The sequence below is a fragment of the Trametes versicolor genome (genome assembly GCF_000271585.1).
Source record: "Trametes versicolor FP-101664 SS1 unplaced genomic scaffold TRAVEscaffold_7, whole genome shotgun sequence".
NCBI classification, from domain to species: domain Eukaryota; kingdom Fungi; phylum Basidiomycota; class Agaricomycetes; order Polyporales; family Polyporaceae; genus Trametes; species Trametes versicolor.
The window spans coordinates 1,125,764-1,149,566 of record NW_007360327.1 but is presented as its reverse complement, the minus strand read 5'-3'; the positions used below and the strand labels follow the sequence as shown (position 1 = coordinate 1,149,566).

At 60.3% G+C, this 23,803-nt stretch overlaps 9 protein-coding genes across 9 annotated transcripts; 6 read left to right on the top strand and 3 right to left on the bottom strand.

Annotated features, from left to right (window-relative positions):
- Positions 1-1,274: 1,274 nt before the first annotated feature.
- Positions 1,275-3,472, top strand: TRAVEDRAFT_72586 (uncharacterized protein; the record flags this gene model as incomplete). The annotated part of the gene is made up of 2 exons (XM_008041479.1): positions 1,275-1,674; positions 1,749-3,472. The coding sequence occupies exons 1-2, from the start codon at positions 1,434-1,436 to the stop codon at positions 3,470-3,472; spliced, it is 1,965 nt and encodes a 654-aa protein (XP_008039670.1). The 5' UTR covers positions 1,275-1,433.
- Positions 3,473-3,635: 163 nt separating this feature from the next.
- Positions 3,636-4,963, bottom strand: TRAVEDRAFT_169347 (alpha/beta-hydrolase; the record flags this gene model as incomplete). The annotated part of the gene is made up of 7 exons (XM_008041478.1): positions 3,636-3,712; positions 3,807-3,889; positions 3,945-4,135; positions 4,202-4,406; positions 4,468-4,592; positions 4,645-4,717; positions 4,773-4,963. 7 exons carry the CDS (start codon positions 4,961-4,963, stop codon positions 3,636-3,638), a joined length of 945 nt encoding a protein of 314 aa, XP_008039669.1.
- A 2,433-nt stretch (positions 4,964-7,396) lies between these two features.
- TRAVEDRAFT_126658 (feruloyl esterase-like protein) lies at positions 7,397-9,910 on the top strand (the record flags this gene model as incomplete). Its single annotated transcript, XM_008041477.1, has 12 exons — positions 7,397-7,739; positions 7,827-7,868; positions 7,954-8,027; positions 8,100-8,224; positions 8,348-8,390; positions 8,452-8,613; positions 8,681-8,718; positions 8,795-9,022; positions 9,081-9,159; positions 9,232-9,434; positions 9,553-9,784; positions 9,845-9,910. The coding sequence occupies 12 exons, from the start codon at positions 7,397-7,399 to the stop codon at positions 9,908-9,910; spliced, it is 1,635 nt and encodes a 544-aa protein (XP_008039668.1).
- Positions 9,911-10,390: 480 nt separating this feature from the next.
- On the top strand, positions 10,391-11,209 carry TRAVEDRAFT_125523 (uncharacterized protein; the record flags this gene model as incomplete). Its single annotated transcript, XM_008041476.1, has 4 exons — positions 10,391-10,654; positions 10,724-10,816; positions 10,876-10,944; positions 11,006-11,209. The coding sequence occupies 4 exons, from the start codon at positions 10,391-10,393 to the stop codon at positions 11,207-11,209; spliced, it is 630 nt and encodes a 209-aa protein (XP_008039667.1).
- A 456-nt stretch (positions 11,210-11,665) lies between these two features.
- On the top strand, positions 11,666-12,983 carry TRAVEDRAFT_126535 (aquaporin-like protein; the record flags this gene model as incomplete). Its single annotated transcript, XM_008041475.1, has 6 exons — positions 11,666-12,111; positions 12,175-12,301; positions 12,355-12,389; positions 12,449-12,542; positions 12,599-12,660; positions 12,719-12,983. 6 exons carry the CDS (start codon positions 11,666-11,668, stop codon positions 12,981-12,983), a joined length of 1,029 nt encoding a protein of 342 aa, XP_008039666.1.
- A 912-nt stretch (positions 12,984-13,895) lies between these two features.
- TRAVEDRAFT_126270 (trans-2-enoyl-CoA reductase (NADPH) TSC13) lies at positions 13,896-15,332 on the top strand (the record flags this gene model as incomplete). The annotated part of the gene is made up of 7 exons (XM_008041474.1): positions 13,896-14,033; positions 14,100-14,258; positions 14,333-14,418; positions 14,496-14,603; positions 14,698-14,839; positions 14,953-15,127; positions 15,202-15,332. 7 exons carry the CDS (start codon positions 13,896-13,898, stop codon positions 15,330-15,332), a joined length of 939 nt encoding a protein of 312 aa, XP_008039665.1.
- Positions 15,333-15,531: 199 nt separating this feature from the next.
- TRAVEDRAFT_126449 (Arv1-domain-containing protein) lies at positions 15,532-17,552 on the bottom strand (the record flags this gene model as incomplete). Its single annotated transcript, XM_008041473.1, has 8 exons — positions 15,532-15,692; positions 15,824-16,077; positions 16,364-16,466; positions 16,574-16,672; positions 16,751-16,774; positions 16,843-16,897; positions 16,960-17,175; positions 17,466-17,552. The coding sequence occupies 8 exons, from the start codon at positions 17,550-17,552 to the stop codon at positions 15,532-15,534; spliced, it is 999 nt and encodes a 332-aa protein (XP_008039664.1).
- A 493-nt stretch (positions 17,553-18,045) lies between these two features.
- On the top strand, positions 18,046-20,132 carry TRAVEDRAFT_29572 (uncharacterized protein). Its single transcript, XM_008040941.1, has 6 exons — positions 18,046-18,423; positions 18,483-18,558; positions 18,610-18,686; positions 18,752-18,890; positions 18,948-19,266; positions 19,679-20,132. The coding sequence occupies exons 1-6, from the start codon at positions 18,150-18,152 to the stop codon at positions 19,850-19,852; spliced, it is 1,059 nt and encodes a 352-aa protein (XP_008039132.1). The 5' UTR covers positions 18,046-18,149; the 3' UTR covers positions 19,853-20,132.
- Positions 20,133-22,189: 2,057 nt separating this feature from the next.
- TRAVEDRAFT_169335 (uncharacterized protein) lies at positions 22,190-22,891 on the bottom strand (the record flags this gene model as incomplete). Its single annotated transcript, XM_008041472.1, has 3 exons — positions 22,596-22,891; positions 22,420-22,486; positions 22,190-22,341 (listed from the first exon to the last, which is right to left on the bottom strand). Exons 1-3 carry the CDS (start codon positions 22,758-22,760, stop codon positions 22,190-22,192), a joined length of 384 nt encoding a protein of 127 aa, XP_008039663.1. The 5' UTR covers positions 22,761-22,891.
- Positions 22,892-23,803: the final 912 nt, after the last annotated feature.

Below are 23,803 nucleotides of genomic sequence, written 5' to 3'. Positions count from 1 at the left end.
TGGATTTGGGCGGGATGTAGGAAACGCGTCGTTGGCTGAGCGTTGCCGAGGTGAGTAGAGGTTGAAGGACGGTCGAAGGAGCGCTGCGAGGGCCATGATGCTACAACCACGAGAGACGCCCGTCAGGCTGTGGCCACAGGAGCGCAGAGGAGCGCAGCAAATAACGTACGTTCGTCCCGGCTCTGGTCAGAAAGGGGGATTGTTTTGCTCGAGGGTGGATAAGCAGCAAGGAGATGTTGGGCAGAGATAGGAAAGAAGGGGGTATATAGCAGCGGATGAGGGGAGAAGGAAGGGTGCAGCTACCGCAGCGCGGCACGGACGAGGAATGTCGCGGCGAGGCCATGTGTTGTAGCGTCAGCGGGCATGAGAACAGGGAGCTACTAATCAGGGAAGGGTTCAGAGGGCGAGATCTAGGCAAAGAAGGCGTTCATATCGCACCTCAGCTGCACGCCGAACTCTATCCCACCACAATGGCAGTGAATGCTCCGCCCGCGCAATCCCCTTCCCCGCCCTCACTTCCGCATCCACGCGAGAACGCGCGCCGCAGCGACCTCCTGTCCCAATGATGATCAACGGCCTTTTTCTCGTGGAGATCTCCTTGCAATATGCCACAACTTTGGGCGAGCCTGCGGTAGCTTGATCATCTGGACTTCCTCCTGCGATGAGCGAGTGAAACACGAGGCTGCAGCGTTGCAGGCAGTGGAGGCGGAGAAATTGAGAGGCACGGCATATTTGGACAGCGCAGGTCGTGGTGGACAGTAGGAGAGCGCACACGAGGCAAAGCCAGTGCAAAAACGGAGTGTCTGCAGACGTGAAGGGAGGTGGTGAGCCGAGATGATTTCGAGCAGCGCTGTGCGCCCCAGCGCTCCGTACGCGCTCCCTCCGCGCCACCCTGGCTCCCGGGCTAGCCCAAACTATTCTTTGCATTTGACCACCATCTCAATTCACCAGTCTACATTGCGTATCCCTGTGCATGTCCTCTACTGTTAAGAAATCGGCCTCCACGCTTCATGAGGGTGTCGACCGTCGAGCATCTCAAACGGGCTCGATGTACATACCAAATCATGCCTTGCTCGCGGCGCGAAGCAGCAGGTAAGTTCATATCCGTCTTCAGACCTTCGCGATTCCCGATCTCATGGAGGCTCTCCAAAGAGTGTATAGATTAGGAGAAAGTGGCCTTCTATAGAGACCCCCGCGATGTACCTCGGTCGAGTGCACAGGAGCCTTCGACAGCAAGAAACGAGGCTGACTTGCTCAAACTCTGTCGCATGCCTGGCACTGGACTCGGCCTGGCTGGCAATCCGAATAACTCTGGGGTCAGCCTCAGCCGCACTCGCAATGGACTGTGCTCTTCTGTACCCCTTGGAGCTTTTCGACCGTGACTGTTAAGCGCAAACGGCCGTAGCTTGCCCAGCATCTTCGTCTCGCTCATCATGACGAGCTTCTTTGCTGCGGCCACGCTGTTCCTCACTGGCACTGGCAAACGTCACACCTGGACGCCGCCCCTACCATCACCATCACCTGCACCGGACAACAGGTGGCTCAATTCCGATCCTGGCTCGCGGAACTGCCTGAACCTTCGGCACGATACGTTGTTGGACGCTGATTTACCAGGTTGCTCTACTGCCTGCAACGGCGATGCGGTATCGTCTCCCTGTTATGTGCTCACTTCTGGTAATATTCCTGATCTTTGGAACACATCTCCTTGGCACTGGCGAGTACAGGTTGCTAAACACTGTCCCTCATAGATGGCTCTCCACAATCCACAAACAGCAGCCCGAGCCCTGCTGACATGGACGCGGCCACCTCCCCGACACCGACAACAATTTTGAGCATCGACGGCGCGACATGCTTCTCACCCGACTGCGACCATTCCTACTGCTCGCCCCCACAACTGCTGTACTCCCCTGCTAGCTGCTCTTCCATCGCGCTCCACACTCCACTGCCAACCACGGGGCCGTTCAGTTCAATCCAGCCAAATTCTCCCGATCGCTTGCTGCTCTCCCCGACCGGATTCGCCCCATCCAACGATAAGCCGATCTCCCTGCTTCCTGCATCCGCTGCCGCCACCAAGAGCACACTTGCGGAGCGGCGGGGGCTCAAGGGTCTCGCCCTCCAGAGCGCCCCCGCTTTCAGCCCCATCATCGAGCTCAGCAGCGACACATCCACACCCACACTCACGCTCACGCCCACCTCCGCGCTCACCCCCCGCTCGCGCCTCCTCTCCCCACGCACTCCCGACAGTGCCTCTAGCTTCGCACAACGGCTCGTTGGGCTCATGCGCCCCGCTACGCCAAACACCGCCAACCCCGACTCGCCCGCGGAGCGCGAGTACTTCGAAGACCCGTTCGGTCGCGCGGCACCCCCGTTCTTCGACGACGCGTACTTTTTCGGCGCGGCACCCGACCGCCCGCACCCGGATCTGTTCGACCTGTCTGTGTACAGTACCCCGCCCGCGGGCGCGCCGCGGAGCTCGAAGACGTGGCCAGCGGCGAAACGTATGAAGACGCGGCTCTGGATCGATGCAGTCGATCTCCTGGAGCCTTTCCCCGGCTCCGACGCGCACCCCCTTCCCGGCTGCGCCACCCGCGCGGGACCGTCCGTCCATTCCACCCGCGCGCGGCTCGATCGCGATCGGCCCGCTGCCCCTCGCGCAAACGCCGCCCCCTCTGCCGCCGCGCCCCCTCCTGTGCTCACGCTCGCGCTTTCGCATTTGCCCGCCGCGGCGTCGCCGAACCTGCGCCCGCTGCTGCTGCCGCAGAAGTTCGCGCGGCGGGAGATCGCGGACGCGCAGTCGTCCTCCATTCTCCAGCACGCGACGCCCAAACTCCGCCCGCTCATACTTCCGCAGGAGCTCGCGCGACGGGCGACGCACCCGCAACGCCGCGCTCGACCCCGTCCTCTTACCTTTCCCTCTACACTCGCCCTCACGCACAGGAGGGCGCTCAGCATGGGGACCCCCTTTCTTCCCTCGAGCCCGAGGATGTCGATTGCGAGCACCAGCACGGGGGCGTCGGAAGCCGAGATCGAGGATATCATCAGTGGTGAGAGTAGCGGAGATATGGGGCGGCGGGGCGAGGATCGGCGACAGTCGCAGCAGCTCGACGAGATCATCTGCCTCCTCGACAAGTCCGGCGTACTCGAGGGGCTCTGCGAGGCGGGCGACGAGCAAGAAACGGCTGACTCTGAGGTCACCTCCCCCTCCCCGTCGTGCGACTCGGACGACAACGAGAGCGCGGGAGTCGCGACGCCACCCTCGCTCGTGTCGCGGCCTGGGAGCTCGTCGTCGTTCTCCTTCATCAGCCAGTCGTACGCAAGCGACACGGAGGACGTCGCGGAGAAGTCGCGGAACCTAGAGGACATTCTCGAGCTCCTGAACAGCCCGGACGGTGGCATCACTTGCAGGACCTTCGTGGAGGCGCCAGCGATGGAGGGCGAGTCCGAAGACCTGATATGCGCGTACGCTATGTGAGCAGAGCGGTGGTAGGACGCCTTTTGCTAGGCGGTCCGGAGGAGTATTCCGTCAGGGCGCATTGAACCCAAGTCGGCATGGCGTTGTTGTATTTCTATTTGCGCATCATGTATTAGCTTGCTGTATTCTGCTCTAGGTGTTGTATGTGTCTATACTGTATCATTCAGTGACTCTTGATAAAGTTCGTTACGAGCGCCTTGAACTCGTTTGGTCTGTGAAGGTAATCAGCAGGGTTAACACCTCAGGTCTAACAGCATGCCATACCGCTCAGAGTGCACTTGAGAGAACAGTATCAGCCAGTAGAACGATAGCGGGAGCGTATATCTCGACTCACCCCAGTGACTAGCGTCAAGTTTCTCAAGCACCATGTTCGGGAAGAATGCCTTCGCGATGTCAATGTTGTGCTTGTTTATGTATCTGTGAGGTCTTCAGCAAGGAACCTCTGGACCGTCGACCATAGATGAGTACGCACTTGCTCTTCTCGCCCTTGATGAACAACGTCGGACCCTCCCACGTCCGCTCTCCAGGCAGATATGGGAAACTGCCAAGTTCGGGTATGGACTTGCCCAGGAGGTCGACCGGTATGCGAAACTTCAGCGGGTGCGGGTGGTGCGCAGTCGGATGCTCGAGGTTCATGAGCAGGAACGCGCGCGTCATCGTGTCCTGCGGGGGCACAACACGCGAGGCTATCAGCACTAGGCACGCGTGCGCTGCACGGCCGGCACCGACCTGCTCGACGTCTTTGAGGATCTGGTCCGCTTCGCGCCGCGTGTTCACTTGGCTGGCTTCGACCTGCTTCATGCCACGGATGTAGGCTTGGAACTCGTTCGAGAGCGCGCCGCGTGCGGGTGCGATGTCCGCTACTATGAGGTGTGAGAGCAGGTCGGATGGTGTTTCGGGATCTAGTGCGACGGTCATGGCTACCTTGCCGCCCCTGATGGTGTTGATATTTCGGTCAATCGGGTGTTACGGGGCGCGACGTGGAACCTGCGCACATGGAATGCCCGAGCAGGGAGATGTTGGTCAAGCGGTGTGTGCGACAGAAGTTGAGCACGTCAGTGGCCATGGCTGAGTAAGTGTGTGGTTCTGCATGCGGAGATGTTCCGTGGTTTCTGAGATCCTAGGCGGGTTCGAATGAGCTAGATTCGGCGAGGTGAGCCATATGTACTCACCAAGGCATAGACCGGACGGTTGATCTCCTTGACGAACGCCTTCGACAGAGAACCCCAATTCCTCTTCGTACCACTGTATACGACCACAGTCAACACATCGATTCGTCTGCATGAGATTGTGCGCGCACAAAAGGCCATGCAGGATGACTAGCGGGTTCTGAGTCTCATTCCCGTCTGGCGGTACGACCTTGTCAAAGTGCAGCTCGATTGGCTTGACTTGTGACGAGACCGCCCTGGTTTGTAGAGTTCCACAGCGCACTCTTCTCGCCTGAAGAGCGTGTCTGTAGAGCGTCGAGGCAGACGGGGTTGGTCGTGGCATGACGGTCGGCGGAGGATTTGTCCGAAGCCCACCGCAGCGGTGACGCAGGATGAGTAGGACATGGTCGGACTCTACTGATAAGATAGTGTGCTGGCGTCTATCTTGCTTCCCGCCACAGAATCACAGATAGCCAGATCAACGCCTGAGCCTGCCCTAAACCGCGCGTGATGAAAACGCGTCTCGAATTTTTTGACACTCACTCGCTCGTCGTTGTCCGCGACGCCCGCCGCGCGACATCGGCGGGGCATCTCTCTCTGGTGAGTCTCGTTTTCCTGCGCTCTTCGACGCGATGATATCTTCCATTTTACTTGGAGTGACCTGCTCTACCAAGCGGTGTTCGCGATGACCAGCTTTTTTGTCATAGTTACACTGATCGGTTTTCCGTCATGCTTCACTGCTGATTACTGACTCTTTCTCTCAGCAGGATGGCAATATACATGCTTTCATGGGATCTTCGGCGTGTTAGACTGCGGGACGAAAAGTAACTGATACTGGTGAGTTTCGTCTTCTTCGTTTGTCGTTTCGTCCTCGGCTTCGCGACGAGATGATACCAATCAATTCAAACTAGAGTATCTGAGGGCCTTCTGGTCCGATGCTTTATAACATCTGTCAATCCACTGATCTTTTTGTGTTATTGATGTGTTTACGGACTGTTCGCTGACATGGCTTGCTCTTCTAGATATTCTGACAGACTTCGTCACTCTTGTCCGGTCAACCAATGGTGAGTACCCGTTTCCGTCGCATCTGCTGTGATTCAATTAAGGAATTACCGCCTGATCGTGTGTCTACGGACCGCGAGTTCATGATGACAATTCCACGGCTGTATTTTAATACTATGAGCTTCTTCGTGTCTCCGTTTCCCTACATGACGCTTACGCATCTTCTTCCCCAGATCACCCTGGCTGTAACCGTCGCTCGCAGCATATCATCGGAACCTTCTATCTGGTCAACTGTGAGTGTCCTTTTCTTGTTCTCGTCTCTACATGATGTTATTATCACGACGGTCTTCGTACTATCACTGCCGAAAATGCCCGCCACAGCTCAAAAAATTCGGGCACCCCCATCTGATTCTTGTTCGACATGACGTAGAATGTTTTGCTCATGCCTATCTCCACAGATCGTCCTGTCCACGGGCATATTACCGGCGTGTCGGTATGTTGCATGGTAAGTGCGCTTGTTTGGTTTGTTTGTTTTCGTTTCGTCGCGGATGAGCTTTATTCCTTCATAATATCAACTAGAAGCTGTTGCTGAGCTGCGGCATTGATTGATAAATTTAATTTCTGAACTACTATCTTCTGCTTGCCTTGTATATTCCAGTTCTGACTCTTCCGCTCTGGTAGATTGCTAGCCACCGTTGTGCAAACCATACAGAACAGTACGTTACTTCAGGTGCGTGGTGCGTCTTCCCATGCCTCCGGTAGTACATGTAGACAGCCGGTCAATGCTATGAGTGGTTCCTTCTTCATCGCGTGTGAGACATCGGCGCAAATGCATTCCCTCTCCTTCTAGCTGCGCAGTCCTCGGTGCGAGTAGTCGATTTTTCTCCAGCTATCTGCTGAAGCGGATTTCCAGACTGCGACTCGCGAGGGTGTGTGAACCTTGCAATTTGTCTCAGCGATCGTGAACTGCGGAAGGCGTCTATCATGCGGTCCTACTCCCTCGAGAGGTGCGTGGTCTGCTCCCGTGGGCACTGCTTGCAATTATTTATAAGGAACACCCAGGTGATCATCGGTGCTTGAGCTAGGATCAGTGGCCTCAAACACAGCACCTATTGCAGGTAGCCACACGAATGTCACGTAGCATACCATGGGATCAAGTCGGGACTCCTGCTCTGGATCGTACAGGCGACAAGGCACCCCGCTCTTTCCCCAAGCTTACTATCTTCGTAGGTAAAAAGTGCGCAGCGTCCATGAGCAAATAGCGGCGAACACGGTTAGTAGCACGCTAGATGCCGTCAAGCCCGCTCTCACTCATACGGACTTTCTAGGCGTCCACCTGGGAGTTCCCCTGGTGGTTCAGGCGTGCTGTCAAGCGCAGTCCCGATGTGTTCACGCCGCATTTCGCATCTTACGCCCACACACGTGTACGAACGGCGGCTCCATCACATGCCGGAGGAGCGTAAGAAGGCCGACCTCGAAGGCTTTTGGACGGTCCTCCGTCAGCAATCGGTTCGTCGTGGGCGGCGGCACGGGAAGAGCGCAATCATGGGGCATCGTTTTCCATGTGTGCCCATTCCTATCAGCCTCCTCCGCTCCCGCTCTCGCGCCGACTGGTCACTCCTCGCACCACGACCCCGACCTTCCTGGAGAATGACCTGCCGGAATCTCCGGGCGCGGCGTGTCACCCTCCCGCAGCGTGCACAGGGCGCTGTATAAAATCGTGCAGAAATGGCTCCTTTGGTGCGCATCGGAGGCACACCCATCCACATCTCTCATGTCTCTTCCCACCGCTCTCGCCCTGCTCGGGCTCGCTATCACCGCTGGGGCTGCCTCGGGGCCCACCGCCGGCTCCCAGAGATCCTGCTCCTCCTTTGGCCCAACTCCCCTCGCTGGCGTCGCATTCACTGGGACCACGCACTTTGCCGCTAACACCCGTGTCAACATCTCGAACGTCTACTCCAGCATCGACGAGACCAACCTGCCTGCGTTCTGCCGCGTCGAGCTCGTCGTCACCACGAATGCTACTGCAGGCACGACCGCGCTCGCCGAGGTCTGGCTGCCCGACGACTGGAACGGGCGCGTCCTCACTGTAGGGAACGGAGGTCTCGCCGGAGGAGGTGCGCCACCACCGATCACACGACTCTCTACGTGACTGCAGAGCGTTAGCTGACTGCCCGCGCTCCCACCCGGGACCCCATCTACAGTAACCGTGACGGAGCTCGGACACGTCGCGATTCCGCAAGGATGTGAGTGCTATTCCTGGCGCGGCTGCTCGTCGCGGAAATAGCTCCAGCGAAGCCGCGGGGGCGGAGGCTCATCCGATTATCGCAGTTGCGGGAATCTCTACGAACACCGGGCACGACGGCGACACGGACGACGGCGAGTGGGCCGGGCCGCACAACGACGTGAGCACGCGCGAGAAATGTGGATTTAGCTCGGCCGACGCTTATCTTGCTCGATCTGTGCCCTCCCTGTAGAACGCAATCGTGGACTGGGGATGGCGCGCGCTGCACCTGAGCGTGCTCGCGGGGAAGCGGATCGTGGAGGAGTACTACGGCACTGCTGCGAACAAATCCTATTATCTGGGGTGCTCGACGGGTACGTCGCTCCGTGCTCGCCGGCCGCTCGCACATTCCTGACGCGTCGCGGGACAGGTGGGCGCCAAGGGTGTGTCGTACTCTGGCTGCGGATTAGGCAGGCGAACTTAAACTTGGGGTGCGTGCAGGCTGAAAGAGGTGCAAGACTTTCCAGACGACTTCGACGGCGTCGTAAGTTCTAGGCCTTCCGACGGTGTCTTCCAGTCTGACCGGGGGTACGTGTCTGCCGCAGGTCGTCGGCTCCCCCGCAAACTGGCAGACGCATCTGCAAGGATGGTCGATCCACATGAACCTGAACACGCAGCCCTCGACCTCGCCGCACTTTATTACGGAAGACGTCTGGAACGACGTGCTCGCGCCCGAAGTCATGCGCCAGTGCGACGCGCTCGACGGGGTGCGTGCCCTCCATATCCGCGCTCGCTGTCCGAGGCGTCCGAGCGCGCTCTGACCACCTGATGCAGCTATCCGACGGCATCATCAACGATCCCAGAATATGCAGGTACGCCGTAATAAGCTCAAACTCATGGCCCACACCGCTCGGCTAACGCAGTTCTCGAATTCGCCTTGGGGTCCAGCTTCCGCCCCGAGACGCTGACGTGCCGCGCCGGGCAGAACGCGTCGACGTGTCTGACGGGGGACCAGATCGGTGCGCTGCGCCGCATTTACGCGGATTACTACGAGGCCGACCAGACGTACGTCTTTGGGGGGTACTACCCCGGCGGCGAGACGGAGTACTACAAGGGCCTCGTCGGGAAGAAGCAGTTCGATATCGGGCTGGGCTATTTCCAGTTCATGGTCCTGAAGTATGTCAGCTACTACTTCGTTCCTTCTGTGATATCGATGGTTAACACGTTGATGCAGCGATACCAACTTCAAGATTCATGACTACAACGCGACCGTACTTAAGATAACAGATAGAATCGACCCCGGGCAGTCGAACGTGAGTATCTCGCGTTTCTTTCTTTCTTCTCAGATAGCAATGATAGCAATGTCTAACAATGCACCATGCTAGGCGATCAACCCGAACCTAACCGCGTTCGCGGGGCCGCAGCACAACGGCAAGCTGCTGCAGTACGTCGGCTGGGCGGACCAGCTCATCAGCCCGGGCAACAGTATCCACTACTATACCACCGTCGACGAGTTCACGCGCGCGAACACTACGATGGACATCGACGACTACTACCGCCTCTTCCTCGTGCCCGGCATGAACCACTGGTGCGCCCCCTCTCCTTCCACTTCCGCCTTTCTTCCGTCGTTCCCATCTGATCCGTCCGCCTCCCCTCTCTTAGTCACGTATGTCGCGCAAGCGGTAAACCAGTATCCGCATGTGCAGTGAGGCTGACAATTGCATGTACGTACAGGGCGGCTTCGCAGCAAACGCGTTCGGCGCGGTCGAGCAGGCGTCCAACGACAACCCGCCGCTCTCGTTCGACCCGCAGCACAACATCCTCGCCGCGATGGTGCAGTGGGTCGAGGAGGGCGTCGCCCCAGACACACTCACCGCCGCGAACTACGTCGGGAACAACGTCTCGAACGGCGTCGGGTTCACGCGCCCGCTCTGCAGGGTGCGTCTCTTCTCCTTTTTCTGTGGTGGGTGCACTGACGTGGAGATATGGTGGTGATAGTACCCGACGACGATCCGGTACAAGGGCGGGGACCCTGACAGCGCGGACAGCTTTGAGTGCGCGTAGGGCGGGGCTAAAACTTACGGCGAGATAGTCGGGGGGCGGAACGCTAGAGGTTAGCTTGCATCGTGGATGTGGTTGCAGGTCAGAGATGTATACGTTTCATGGATTCCCTTTCTCTGTATATATACCCGGGTATCTTGTACACTGTATCATGCGCTGTGAGGACCTGTATTGCAATATACCACTGATACACGACATATGCATTTTCAACCTGGCCCTCAGGTTCGAACGATTGAATTGAAGAGGAATCGAGCCTGAAGTGCCACCAGTGCTGCCATAGCCTTCGAATATGCCCAATGTCGCCACGCAAGACACTATCTCACCACTCCAAGCGATGAGGCAAACATGCTTGCCATCACTTTGCCATCTCGATCGGACGCTGGGAGAAGCTTAAGCGCGCAGAACCCTTGTCCGATTTGTACGGAATACGCTCTACCTGCAACCACCACCTATGCCTCGATTTGCCTTGCAGCTTGTACCTTCATGCTGATATCGGCGCGTATTTCTGCGCTTTACACCACATTTCCCAAAGTTCCTCGCTCCAGTTTCCCTCTGGGTGGGGTCTTCGTGGCAAGAGGGACTCACTCAGGACGCGACGGTCTGCCCATACCTCCCCCAATCCCGGTCATCCAGGATGCCGCCCACAGCGCAGAAGCGCGAACCTGGATCCAGAGCTTCAAGATGAAAGACATCCCCAGGCACGCCGTGGAGCTCACCTTCTCGCGAAGTTCTGGGCCAGGCGGCCAGGTGCGTCGATCCAGCCGTACGGATCCGAAGCGCGGCGCATATATGTAACGCACACATGCGCGCAAACAGAACGTCAACAAGGTGAACACAAAGGCGACGCTCCGCTGCCCGCTCGACACGCCCTGGATCCCCCTCTGGGCGCGCGAGCACCTCAAACACACCGTGCGTCCTCCTCCATTCGAGCTGATGTCATTCCGCTACAACTTGAGCTCGTTCCGCAGCCGGCGTACGCGTCGTCATCGCAGTCGGTGCTGATCACGTCCACCGTGCACCGTTCGCAAGCCCAGAACGTGCAGGACTGTCTTGCCAAGGCGAGCACCCCCCTGTCGGCTCCGCCCGCGCTGCATTTAGCTCACACGTTTCGATCGTCGATCGCTGCAGCTGCACACCTTGATCGTGTCCGCCGCGTCCGCGGGTCTGGTGAACGAGCCGAGCGAGGAGCAGCGGAAGCGGGTCCGAGACCTCGAGAGAGCCGACAAGGCTCGGCGCCGGCTGGACCAGGAAAAGCGCAAGCAGGTCAAGCGCGGTCGATCCAAGGGCGGCGACTGGGACTGAAACCACGCCAGCCGGGATCGAGTTGGACTCCGCCACGGCCATGCGCCGCGCCGCCTCCGTCGTCCTCCGCAGCACACAGCGCACTAGAAGACGCAACCGACGTCCACGAACGTCCGATAGCAGCGAGCAGTGGAGCGATGCAAGGGATGGTGGCAGAAGGTACGGGCGCCTAAATCGCCGGAGATGCCGACGCGAGGAGGAAGGAGTGGAGTCGTTCAATTATGAGAGGCGCGGCTGCCAAACTGTGTATGTTCCTCCATGGACCCACCAATCGTACGCCCCGACACACTCCAGCTTGACAGCCTATCGATCATGTGACGTAGTGCGTCTCGATTGCACTCGGGCCCTCCATGAACACCGTCAGCCTCCGTTCCTACTCACTTAAGCCCAGCCCCGCGCACACGACCGAACCGCCACCCCATACCTCTCTTCGACCCCCCGTCACCGTCCGTCGCTATGCCTATCCGCGGCCGCCAGCATGCAGCGACCCCGGACCCCAACTTCACCTTCGGCTCGCCCCCCAAACTCTCGTACTTTGCGGAAATAAAGGACGACCTCTACGCGGCGTCGCTCGAGTTCGTCGGCACCACCTTCTTCCTGATGCTCGCGTACGGCGGGACACAGGCGGCGCAGGGCGAGGCCCTCGCGAGCGGCGCCCAGCACTCCACCATCGAGCAAGGCATGTACATCTCGCTCTGCTTCGGCTTCTCGCTGCTCTCCTCCGTGTGGCTCTTCTACCGCGTCACTGGGGGGCTCTTCAACCCGAACGTCACGCTCGCGCTCCTCATCACGGGCGTGATTGGGCCCGTGCGGTTCGTGCTGTATTGTATAGCGCAGCTGCTCGGGGGTATCTCCGCAGCGGCAATAATTCTCGCTCTCACGCCAGGCCCGCTCGCGTCCAAGTGAGTACTGCGTGCGCGATCACATTGTGGACCCACGCTAACTGCGCGCGCGCCCGCATCCAGCACCTTCCTCGCGAACGGGGTAAATCGCGCACAGGGCGTGTTCATCGAGATGTTCATCACGACTGCGCTCGTCCTCGCCATTCTCATGCTAGCGGCGGAGAAGCACAGCGCGACGCCGTTCGCTCCGGTACGCACCACTCCGCCTTTCCACGCCAAGGCGTCGCTCATGTCCGTTCGCAGGTCGGGATTGGTCTTACGCTCTTCGTCTGCCATCTGTACGTGCGCCGGCGTATCGTAGTACCGATGTGTACTCACCGCTGATTTTTCTTCGCAGCTGGGCGGTATTCTACACTGGGGCGGGGATGAACACGGCGCGTTCGTTTGGACCCGCCGTTGTTACAGGATTCCCCTATGACAGCCACTGGGTCGTACGTCTTTCTCCCTCTTGAAAGCACACACCCTCTCACTCCCTTCTCCCCGCTAGTACTGGGTCGGCCCGTTCCTCGGCTCGCTCCTCGGCTCCGCATTCTACACCCTCCTCAAACAGTGCGTCCCCCCCTTCTCTCACCCTTTTCCACGCGACTAACCCATGCACCACCCACAGCATGAAGTACTGGCGGCTGAACCCGGGGCAGGAGAGCATCGACCCGCGCGACTCCCCTGGGGATCCGGTCACGCACATCAAGTCCACCGTGCGCCGCTCGATCTCGTCCGCGAGCCGCGGGCGGAGCCGCAGCATGGACGCGGGCGGGGGCTCGGGGCAGTTCTCGGAGAAGCCGGTCGCGCCACATGAGAATCGGATGGGGAGTGCGGGGGGCGGGGAGCCGTCGAGGGGGCGGTTGCTGAGGCCGAATGACAGCGCCGTCTGACGGGGCGGAGTGCGCTGTGCGCTGTGCGCTACGAGACTCTGACGATTGACACGACCCTGATACCATGTTTAATGGGCTAACGATGCCCCAAGTAGTGTACCTTTATTCAGGAATGTATCATCATGCAGCCAAGGAGCTCAGAATTAGTTGTCTGCATGACACCTCACGCTGAACTTGTTCTCGATAAAAACGCTCGCGTTTGAACCGCTCGTAAACCGTCTACAAGACCTAGAGAATGCGAGCAATGCATGTGCAAGCTGTGAATGCCGCGTACACATCCCGCGCAAACCAAACCTTTCCCGCAGCGTATACAGTGCCATTCTCGCGACCCACCTCCGGATCCCAGCTGGGAGTACCCAATCGACACCTCATGGTCCACGGCCGCGCTGGACATCGAGTGATGCCGGTGAAGGCTCGCGACATGACAAGGCCTCAGCACTCAGCGGGGACATTGAACGCATTCCGTCGACCCCAACATTCCCCCCACCGCCGTCAGCCTCCCCCCGTCGCGTCCCCAGCTCCACGCGCGGTTAACACTGCCAACGCATCTTCTTGTCGCCGTGCAGCCACGACATATGGAGGGTTGAGCACGCCTACCGATCTACTGCTGCTTTGTGTGTGTTGCTTCGTACGCGCAGTCATGAGGACTGCGGACAGATCAAGAATAAAACAGTCTGCGCCGGGCTCGAACACCCGGTCCTTCCACCGTGCAGAGCTGATTGCCACTCCGCCAAAAGTGCATTCGTGTTGACCGCGCCGCAGCAATGGAGAAGCGTCGGCAGAACGTGTCAGAGAGTGACGCAACAAGCTGCGTCGCGTTCTAATAGCCGCCATCCCGGACGGTGGCGAGCCCGTACTTGAACACAACGCCAACGGCTCTCTTCTGCACGTTCTTGCGTCCTCGCCGCCAAAATGGTCCAAGTCAAGGTCTCCGCGGCCAAGCCCACCTCCCTCGCCCGCGATCTGCCAACCTTCATCACCTTTGACAAGCCCGTCGAGGACCACACGGTCCGCGACCTCAAGAAGGCCATCACCGCAAAGCACCCCAAGGTCAGTAACGCGCCTGCCCAACGATATCCCGCGCGCTGACACAACGCGCGACCTGTGCACCGGCAGTTCCACCCCTCGCGCCAGAAGCTGACGCTCAAGGGGGAGAAAAAGGCCCTCGAGGACGGCACGAGCCTGAAGGACGCGGGCGTCGTGGACGGCGCCGAGGTGACCGTGAAGGACTTGGGCCCGCAGATCGGCTGGAAGACCGTGTTCCTCATCGAATACGTGCGTAATGCTCTCACCACAAAGACAGAGAACGCGCTGCTGACCTGGCCCGCACGTCGCGACGGCGCGTCCAGGTGGGGCCGCTCATCATTCACCCGCTCGTGTACCACTTCCCGACCGTGTTCTACGGCGGGCACGTCCAGCACAGCGTGCTACAGAAGTGAGTCCTCGTCACGCGCATCCCTCTGTTGGCGCGTCAGTCGGATGCGGAGTGCTGACTTTTGACCGCGGCGGCAGATACGTGTACGCCGCCGTCATGCTTCACTTTTTCAAGCGCGAGCTCGAGACGCTCTTCGTGCACCGGTTCTCGCACGGCACCATGCCGTTCACAAACGTCTTCAAGAAGTAAGCACCAACACAGAGCAGCGCGCGCCACCGCCGCCTGCCTGCTTACCTTCCCTGTCTGTGCGCCGCGCGTCTGACGCACCCCCCGCCCCAGCTCGGCCCACTACCACCTGCTCTCGGGCGCGCTGCTCGCGTACTCGGTCTACAGCCCGTCCTTCGCCGCGACCTCGCCCTACATCCGCGGCACGATCCGCGAGAACCCGACCTTCCTCTGGGCGTCCCTCGCCGTCTGGCTCGTGCGTGCCCCGAGTTCGCGCCCTTGACTGCTGGTGCTGACGTATTGTGCTCCCGATTCTGCTCGCGTCCGGCGATATCGCGCGCCGCTGCTCGCCCGCGCGCCCGATCGCAGTTCGCGGAGCTCTCGAACCTGCACAACCACATCGCGCTGCGGAACCTGCGCCCGGCGGGCTCGACCGCGCGTGCGATCCCGCGCGGGTACGGCTTCGCGCTCGTCTCGTGCCCGAACTACTTCTTCGAGACCGTCGGCTGGACGGTCATCGCCGTCATGACCGGCAGCTATGCTGGTGCGTGCTCTCCCACAGACGGCGCAAGGTGGACGCACGATTCATCCCCACCTCCTCCCTCTCTATCTCCGTAGCGTGGCTGTTTTTGGTCGTCTCGACGTACCAGATGGTGGTCTGGGCCATAAAGAAGCACAAGAACTACAAGAAGGAGTTCGGGAAGGCGTACCCCGCAAACAGGAAGGCGATGTTCCCGTTCATCCTCTAAAGCATCCTCGACGGACGCGCACCGCGCAACCCGCACGCGTGCCATTGGCTGCTCCCCATGCTTCACCTCATTGGCTGCTGGGGTTCTCCGACTTGTACCTACTACTCTAGCTCTTGGTTCACGCTGAATTACGATAATGCCGACACAGTGCTGCTGCTCTAGCTACCTCCGCGCGCGAACAGTGCGCGAACGCTAATGATTACGGGATGCTATAGGCCAACCACATCTCGCCGGCCGCTTTTGCGTCCGCGTCCAGCCCCGTGCCCACCCACCCGCTTACGAGGCCCGCGACGGCGGTCTTGACGAGCCAGCCCGCGATGATGATGATCGTCGTGAAGACCGGGTGGCAGTCGAGGACGACTGCGAAGGTGGATGCACCGCCGGATAGAAGCGAAGCGAAGCGCAAGCAAGTGTGTGTCAGTACAGCACCAACAACCACCGCTGTCCCGGCGAGAAGGCGGGAAGGCGCAGGGCGAATAGAGTGCACGCACCTCGCAGCCCGAAGCCGGCGGCCATGCCCCCCAGCACGTTCCGCACGACCCACGCGCGGTCGAGCGTGTCCGCGTCCAGCAGCGACAGCGCGCCAGTGATGAGCGGGTGCTCGAACACCGCGTCAGGGTGCAGCGGCGGTGGCGCGGCGTGTACAGCGGTGGGGCCCGCGTCGGGGTGCCACACGGACAGGCAGAAGAGCAGGAAGAGCTTCGTGAGGGACGAGTAGAGCAGCGTCAGCGGGACGTGCGAGTACCTGTGTGTGCGCACGCGCACGCGACCGTCAGCAAGCTGCGTGAGCACACGGAGGGCGCTCCCGCCGCGTCACGAATCTTCCGCCCAGGCGGAGCGCTGCTGCGTCGACGCGATGGCGCGCCCTGCACGCCGTCAAACCACGGGCAGGCAGGGCCGACGTGTCGCGCACGCCGCCGCCCGGGTGCGGATGGCGACACCGCTGTCGACGTCGATGTGGAAATCGACGCAGACACGGATCGTCGCTCGCACGCCTACTCGCCCAAGCTTAGACTCGACCGGGGACGCACCTGAACTGCTCCCGGATGCCCGACACGGGCGCCTGGGCGGTCGGAAGGGCCCTTAGCACGGCGTAGCAGGCGAGCACAACGCCCGCGTGAAAAGCCGCTGTCTCTGCGCGGGCACAATAGCAAAGGCGAACTGGTGTTAGACATGTGCCTTAATTGAACACGGGCGCGGGGCGAGCGCGCCCGCTATAATTATAGCGGGAGCACACTTACCGAAGAGACAGCCCACGAGGATACGCAGGAAGCCGTGCAGTGCGGCGCGACTCCAGGCGGCCGTCGCGGCGGTGTCACCGGGGTGGGGCGTGCGCGAGCCTGGCGCGAAGCTCCGGTCAGCTGCGACGCGGGAGCCACACGATATATTGGTGGTGAATGTAGTGCGCGGGAGCTCACTATTGATGTGTGTCCACCGGATGACTGTGCGAGGTGTCTCTATCAGCTTCGCTGTGCGCGCACGATATAGTACGAGGAGATCAGGGCCTCACATGCGTCGACGCAGATCAGGGCCGCGCCCAACTTGAATATGAGCGACCACCGATCCTAGGGAGAAAACATGGTGTCAGAGGGGCAGCCCCGTTGCGCGACCATCGCGCGAGACGCACGCGCTCGCTGTGTCGCTGCGGCAGCAGGCTGCTTCTACTGCTGGCGTCGGGCGGGTTTGTGCTAGTGGGCGCCTTGGGGTCGCCGGCCTTCCGGGCGCCCAGGCCGCGGTTGTAGAGAAGGTGGCGATAGACGTCCCGTTTGAGCAGAATCAGATCGAGGAGGAGCGTGAGAGTGTCGTGCTCGACGTATGGGTCCGCGAACGCGTGGCAGGCGGTCTGTGCAAGGGCGAGACGCGAAGGCAGATTAGCATCGTCGTCCGAACAAGCGAGCGGTTCGGATATGAAGCTTTAACGGGCTAAATGAGGACCCCCTACGCTGTCCGGACCACCGGAGGGCCGTTCGGGAGGCCTTGAGCACAATCCGGACCAAAATGGCCCATGGAGGGTCGCCAAGCTGTCCGGACCAAACGGACCCAAAAGGGGTCCGCCGGGAAAAGGCCTCAGTAGGGATTATCGGGGCTCCTGCTAAATGCAAAAAGACAGAGGCAAACAGCAGAGAGACTGACGCACTGCTCCAAGCGGAAGTTGTACGCCGAGTCGTAGACGGTGTACAGGTACGCCGTTGGCTCCGCGCAGCTGGTGCAGATGGGCATCTTGGACGTGAATCGACAGGGACTCTCCCGGGTACGGTTGACGTTGAGAGACCGCGTCAGGCTTCGGGTGGTGGTCCGAGGGTGCGTCTCGAGACAATAGCAGGACGCTTTGTTGCCGAGAAGTACTTCGAGAGCAGCGGAAGTGAAAGCGGGTGGGGTGGGCACGTTTTGTTTTGTTTCGAGGGTGCTGTAGTCCTGGCGAAGACGCGGGCTTCAGGAAGACGTGAACTTGGTACTCTTCACAGCCAACCTGAGATAGACCGGTAGTTGGAGAACCAGCTGGTCAGTCTCCTTCTCACCGGTGATTATTCTCTCAACCGTTGTTGTCCGTACCGCTCACCGAACGTGTGGGGTGAGTAGTCGCGAACTAAGATGTGGGCGGCGAGTAGGCGCCCGGCGTGCGAGCCACAAAGTACGATAGGCGCCGTGGTACTGGCGGTGCCCGGCAGCGAGCGCACCGATGCTACCGTGAACGACGATAACGACCTCCTCCTCACTCTCGGCATCCCTCTTAGGCAGTCTGCAACACCGACAATTTGAACGCTTCTAGACTCTGTGTGACTCCCACCTGAGACTCTGCTCGACCCAGCCGTTAGAATGCCTCCTGCAAGGGCAACATCCTCGGCGCGCGCCCTCGAGGCCATCCTGCCTCTGATCGCCTCTGGACAGCCGTACGAAGCCCATCAGAAAGCGCGGACGTTCGCTTCGCGTTACAATAAGTCAAAGCAATACGACACCGCCATCGATGTCCTCTTCCAGTCCGCGAGGGAGCTCCTCAAGGCGGGGCAGCAGGGTAGCGGTACGGATCTCGCCGCATTCCTCCTGGATGTGTACGAGAGCAAGGGCGAGACTGTGAACGACGAGAGCCGGGGTCAGTGCCTGCATATCTCCTTTCCGCGACTATATTCACCGTGCTGTTCGGACGTACAGGACGCCTCACCCAGCTGATCGCCCTCGCGGGCCCGGCTGGCTCCTGGCGCAAGACGATTATCGACAAGTCCGTCGCGTAAGGCCTTCCATCTTACTTGCGCAGCGCGGCCTCCTTGACAGTTCCCAGTTGGTCCGCGAAGGTTGGCCCACATCCCGCTGGCGACCCTGATCTCCAACACTATGTCGGCGAGCTTCTATACAAGGGTGCGTCCGTCCGCCCGCCCCGGACATATTGGCGCTGACAATGTCCTTGGCGTTCGCACCTCTAGAGGGCAGCTTCGCCGCCGCCGAAGTGCACCTGCTCGCGGCGGGAAAGCGGGACAGTGCCCGCGTGCTTGCAGAGATGTTCGTCGAGTGGGCTGGTCCCGCCGCGCCCGCCGGACCCTTCGCGCTGCGGGGGATCATACCGTAAGCGGGCGCGCCTCGTCGCAAATTACCGCCGCTTCTCATCCGTTATGCCCGCAGATACCTGCAAAATGGGAACATCCTCGCCGCGCGGACGTTCATTGTGCACTTTCTCGCTCAGCTGAGCGCGCGCCGCCCGAGCCTGCTATCGCCGCACCAGCCCGCCCCAATCCCCGTCGGGAAGCCTACGGAGGCAGAGGGGCAGCCGGACGAGATCGTGTTCACGACGGAGCCGACGCTCAACTTCGCGCAGCTCGCGGTGCGCGCGTGCCAGCGCGCGCAGGGGGACAAGAACAAGACGATGCGCGAGGCCTGGGTGCGCCTCTGCGGGACGTACCAGAGCAAGGCCGGGCCCGTCGCACACAGAGAAGTGCGCAAGGTGGGTAATCGTGCTGCGCAGAGTACCGGCCGCTCCCAGCGTCGCCCTTCCGCGTTTACACGACCACACGTCTCGCGCCGCCTTTGGGCGCGCTTCTGAGAACGGATCGTCCTCGCTGCCGGCGGGGGGCCTTCGCGGCCCACCCTACCTGTACATCGGTGCATCCGATACGCGGGGCATCGCCCACGCACACCTGCGCGGCTGCAGCCAGCCCCGCAGGGGTGTGCGCCAGACACGCGCGCACACCATCCATCTCGGAGGCTTTCTGGGCGCCAGATCTGCCGTTCGCAGCTTCTCTGCTCGCCCCTGCCCAACCAGTGCTAATGAACACCGGGCTTCTTGCTCGCCTCAACGCATACGGTTCTAATGCACTTTGTTCTTGGCTGACACCGCGCTCTGCCCCTGCTCTTAGGCGCTCATCGAGATCGCGGAACTCTACTTTGCAATACCGCCGCCCCGCGCGCAGCAGGCGAACCCGCTGGGCGACATGATCTCGGCGATGTTTGGGGGTGCCCCGCAGGGCCCAGGGCCCGCGCGCAGGGTGCTCGCCGCGGCGCCGCCGACCTCGACGCCCGGCTTGGACTGATGGCAGGGCAATTTTTCCGTGCGGCCACAGGACAGCGCCTTGGGTGGAGCATATCCGGTCGGATTTGGAGAAGACCCGGAGAATTGGCAGTGTGCGCCAGCGGTGGGCGTCCGAGGTGGGGTTCGTGCGTGGTTTTCGCACTGATGGCCGCGAGGCGTATGTTTTTTTCGGATGGACGAGGAAGCTTCTACACTACGATGTACTCGCTCGGCTAGCCCCGTGCTCATAAAATAAAAGAGGACCTATGCGGAAGCAGTGTCACGCTCCCCTCTTACGTTCGTGCTTGGGCTGTGGGCAGGAAGCTCGTGGGCTGACGTTGACGTTGGCGTATGCAATGCGCGCGTTCCATTCAGGGCCGCACACCTTGTTGGACGAACATGCGGGGTGGGGGGCACATTGCTACTGGCCACCGACGGCTAGCCACGGCCGTCTCGGGCAGGTGCAGCCTCCCAGCTCGCGCCCGGGAGTAATAGTAACCTTGCGTGGACGCAGTGCATACGTTATCACTTGAGTGCGCATCGGCCGTCTATTCCGCGACGCGCGCGGTGTCAAACTGCCTACTACTCCGCCCGTCGAGCTCGCGCTCTGGTTGGACCAAGGACGGGCGCGGGGCCTATAATTCTGTCAGCGGTCAGGGCCGCTGCGGGCCCGGGCGGGTCAGACGTACGTCGCTGAGCACAGTCCTGCATCCCATCCCATCCCCGACGGCGCGCCAGCCCAATCATTGTCGAGTGTCACGTCGCGCGTGCGCGGCTTGCGGCGGCGCCTTCCGTGCATGTGTCTGCCCCGATGCGTCGGACCCATGGAACGTCCCCGCAGCCGTGTGCGACAGGCAGCGTGCACCCGCGCCACGCGTCCTTTGTGGGTGGCCCGCTGCGATAGGTGGGAGATTGGATGCCTATATCGGGACGGGCTGAATGAATGGAGGCGTAGCGGCGCTGCTGCCTCCCCGCCGGCGACGTACGGCATCGACCAAGGCGTGTGCGAGAGCACCTCGAGGCAGCTGTCAGGTGTGGTAGGGGCGAGGACAAGTTGGGCTGCCTGGCCGTCGCTTCTAGTGGGGCAGGACGAGAGTGGTGGGTTGCAGCCCAAAGCAGCGCTGCAGCGCAGCCGGAGCGGAGACGGGGAAGCGCGAAGCTGGAGATGCGGAGGGCGCGCACGTCTCCCGCGCGAGTCGCTGGCGGCCATCGGACGCAGCGGGACGGATCTGGACTGGCGGCGTTGTGCGCGTGAGAGCGGTGCGTGAATGCTGGCGTGTTCGTTGGTGTATCGGGGTGGGCAGTGATAGTTCTGTCTGGAAGTACAGCTAGAAACCCGTTGGAGATTTTTTTTTGCGCTCAGTTGGGAACCCGTCTTCGCCGCAGCCAGCTTCGGAGAGCTGATTTCTGAATGAGCGCGTGACTGCAGTTCTCTTGAGGATGCGGCTACATACCGGTTTGAATCTATAGAATCTCCCCATCGTCGAGAGAAGGCGATTGATTTGCTCCCAGAATTTTTGAATTGAGGGTGGATGCGCTTTCAGGCTGAAATCTTTGATCACCGAAATGACGCGACTCAGGATGTGCGCAAGGCGCTATAGCAGCCTCGCGCGCGAAACGAACGGCTTCGGCACCGTCCCAAAGATCTATCAGGTGGAGCCTTCTGTTCTAGGGTCCTGATTTGGCGCGTCGCGCATGAAATGGTGATACTACGCACATGTTGGGCTCGCGCAAAAAGACCCGCGCCAGTATGGGCGCCTATTCCGACATGAACGCATTAACGCAGAGAATCGTACCAGCACTGAATGGATACCGAGTGACATTGGGAGCCCAAGTTCCGGAGTGCAGGCGTTGAATACGATCCCGCGGAGAGTGCGAGGGCGCGTCCACAGAGTTTGCCAGGTGGGGTATGGGTAAGAAATCCGATACATAGGCAGGAGTGGCTGAGCTCACTTGAGTGTATAACGAAGATCCGCCGTTTTGCGTTCAGAATTTGCGATTGCATTGTGACATCGCGCTTGTTGTGGTTGCCAACTTCCATGATATTTTGCAAGCGCGACACGGCATTCTATCGACACAGCGGAGCCGGACACGGTGGAATGAAGTGGCAGGCACACCCCCGGACTTGATGTCGCGCATCTGTCCGCCAAAGACAGCTGTGGTTGCGTGGTTGCAAGGTTGCGCACATGATATAGTGAAAAGTTGGTGCCTTGAGGCGTAAACCAGTGCAAGTCGGACGTGCACGACCGCTGTCACGTCCGCTCATCCTGCTCATAGTCGTCTGGGTATACAGAAAAGGTAGGTACATACAGCTTCCGCAAGGCGATGACACCAATCTGTCAGGACCGGACTGGTATCGCTATCCACTGCCCGTGCTCTTCCTCTGCGGGATGGAAGGGGACTGCGGGAGGCTGGGCGGCAGGGGCGGCAGCGGTACAGCAGGCGTGTCGCTGCTGATGATATCATGTATGGAGGCCTCCAGCGCGTCGACGCGGCTCGACATCTGTGTCACTGCATGCGACAGGTATCAGCCGAGGTAAGCACGGAAGGAGGCACGGAGCATAGAGGCACGGAAGACGGGTGACGTACTGCGATCGAGGATTTGGGTGGACATATCATCGAACTTCTGGTCGAGCTGCTCCAGCAGTGATTCCACCTGGAGAACGCAGACGCAGCAGCGAGAAGGGCCGCGGTGTCCGACCAGACGCGTATCGGATATAACATCAGCACGGACAAGCACTGGTGGAGGGATCACCGCCGCGTACAAACGCCGTCAGCTCATGGGGGCTCGATATGTCCGGCGGGTTCGGCGCAGGTTTGGCGACCGCTGTGGACGAGGAGGCGGTGGACAACGTAGACTGCGCTGTGGCAGGTCTTGATCCGGGTGCAACGTTGAGTGGGAGGGCAGGGGTGGAAGGCTGCGGGGCCATGAGGTACGAATCCGTTCGCGAGGTGTTTCCGGTATATCCGTCGGTGAAATCGTCGGGGTTAGAGAGCTTGATGCGTGTATAGGAAACCAGAGAGTACGCGAGGTGAAAGACTGAGACGGAATGGTGGTGGTCGACGTCGGGATGATGGATAACCGCGCCGCCCAAGCGCTGCCATTCACCGACGCTGTCCGCATAGACGCCCGTCAGTATACAGGGTCGCGGAGTGCATATATTAAAAGCGGCGACGGGCGGGGTTCTTCTGGCGCGCGGGGCATTGAAGCGGAATTTGATTAACACGTGGATGCTTGTGCGCAAATCGATGCTGGACGATCTCACGGCTCCGCTCCTCCTCCTCTCACCTTGTTGTGGGCCGCTGCAACGGAGATGATGGTATCGACAACGCCGTCTGAAACACGCTAGAGCCCCTATTGTCTGTTCAACATGGGGATCTTCCCGCAGAACATATCGGCCGGCCACGCTGCACATCCGCCATCTTGTCAATCTCAAATCTTTGACGAAAATGCAACATCTGACGGGGGCGCGGCGCCCACTTGCTCCGTCTAATCTTACGTGTTCGGCACGCTCTTTTGTTTCGACGAGTCAGCGGTGCCATATATGGGAATGCAGCCCTCCGAAGCACCGCCCGCCAATATTAAGCAATCAGTGGCCGCGCACGCCGTAAGTAGGCAGAACAATTGCAACCTCTCGCTAACGCCCATATTCGTTCAAGGCGTGTCAAACTCTCTAAATCGGCCTCAGGATGGTTAGAGTGTCCATCGTCGTGTACCCGAGATCGTGCACACGCGTCCGGACATCGAGCACGCCTCTCCCGCCGTTCTCAACCCTCACCCGGGCCTCGCGTGCGGTCAGGGTCGCTAAGAGCTGAGAGCTTATTGTCAGCGCGCCATGCACGTCCGCGGTCTCCCGCCGTCAGGGCGGTCGCTATTCGGCAACCGCGCCGGCTCAAGCTGGCTATCTGGAATCCAACTGGCGGCTCCGTTCCCTTCGCACAGGGAGGTACGTGTCCCAGTCTAGTGGCCTTG

Coding starts and splice junctions, on each gene's coding strand:
- TRAVEDRAFT_29572 (XM_008040941.1), top strand. CDS start 18,150: ATGCCTCCTGCAAGGGCAACATCCTCGGCGCGCGCCCTCGAGGCCATC. Junction 18,424..18,482: donor TGTGAACGACGAGAGCCGGG/GTCAGTGCCTGC, acceptor TCGGACGTACAG/GACGCCTCACCCAGCTGATC. Junction 18,687..18,751: donor CGGCGAGCTTCTATACAAGG/GTGCGTCCGTCC, acceptor TCGCACCTCTAG/AGGGCAGCTTCGCCGCCGCC.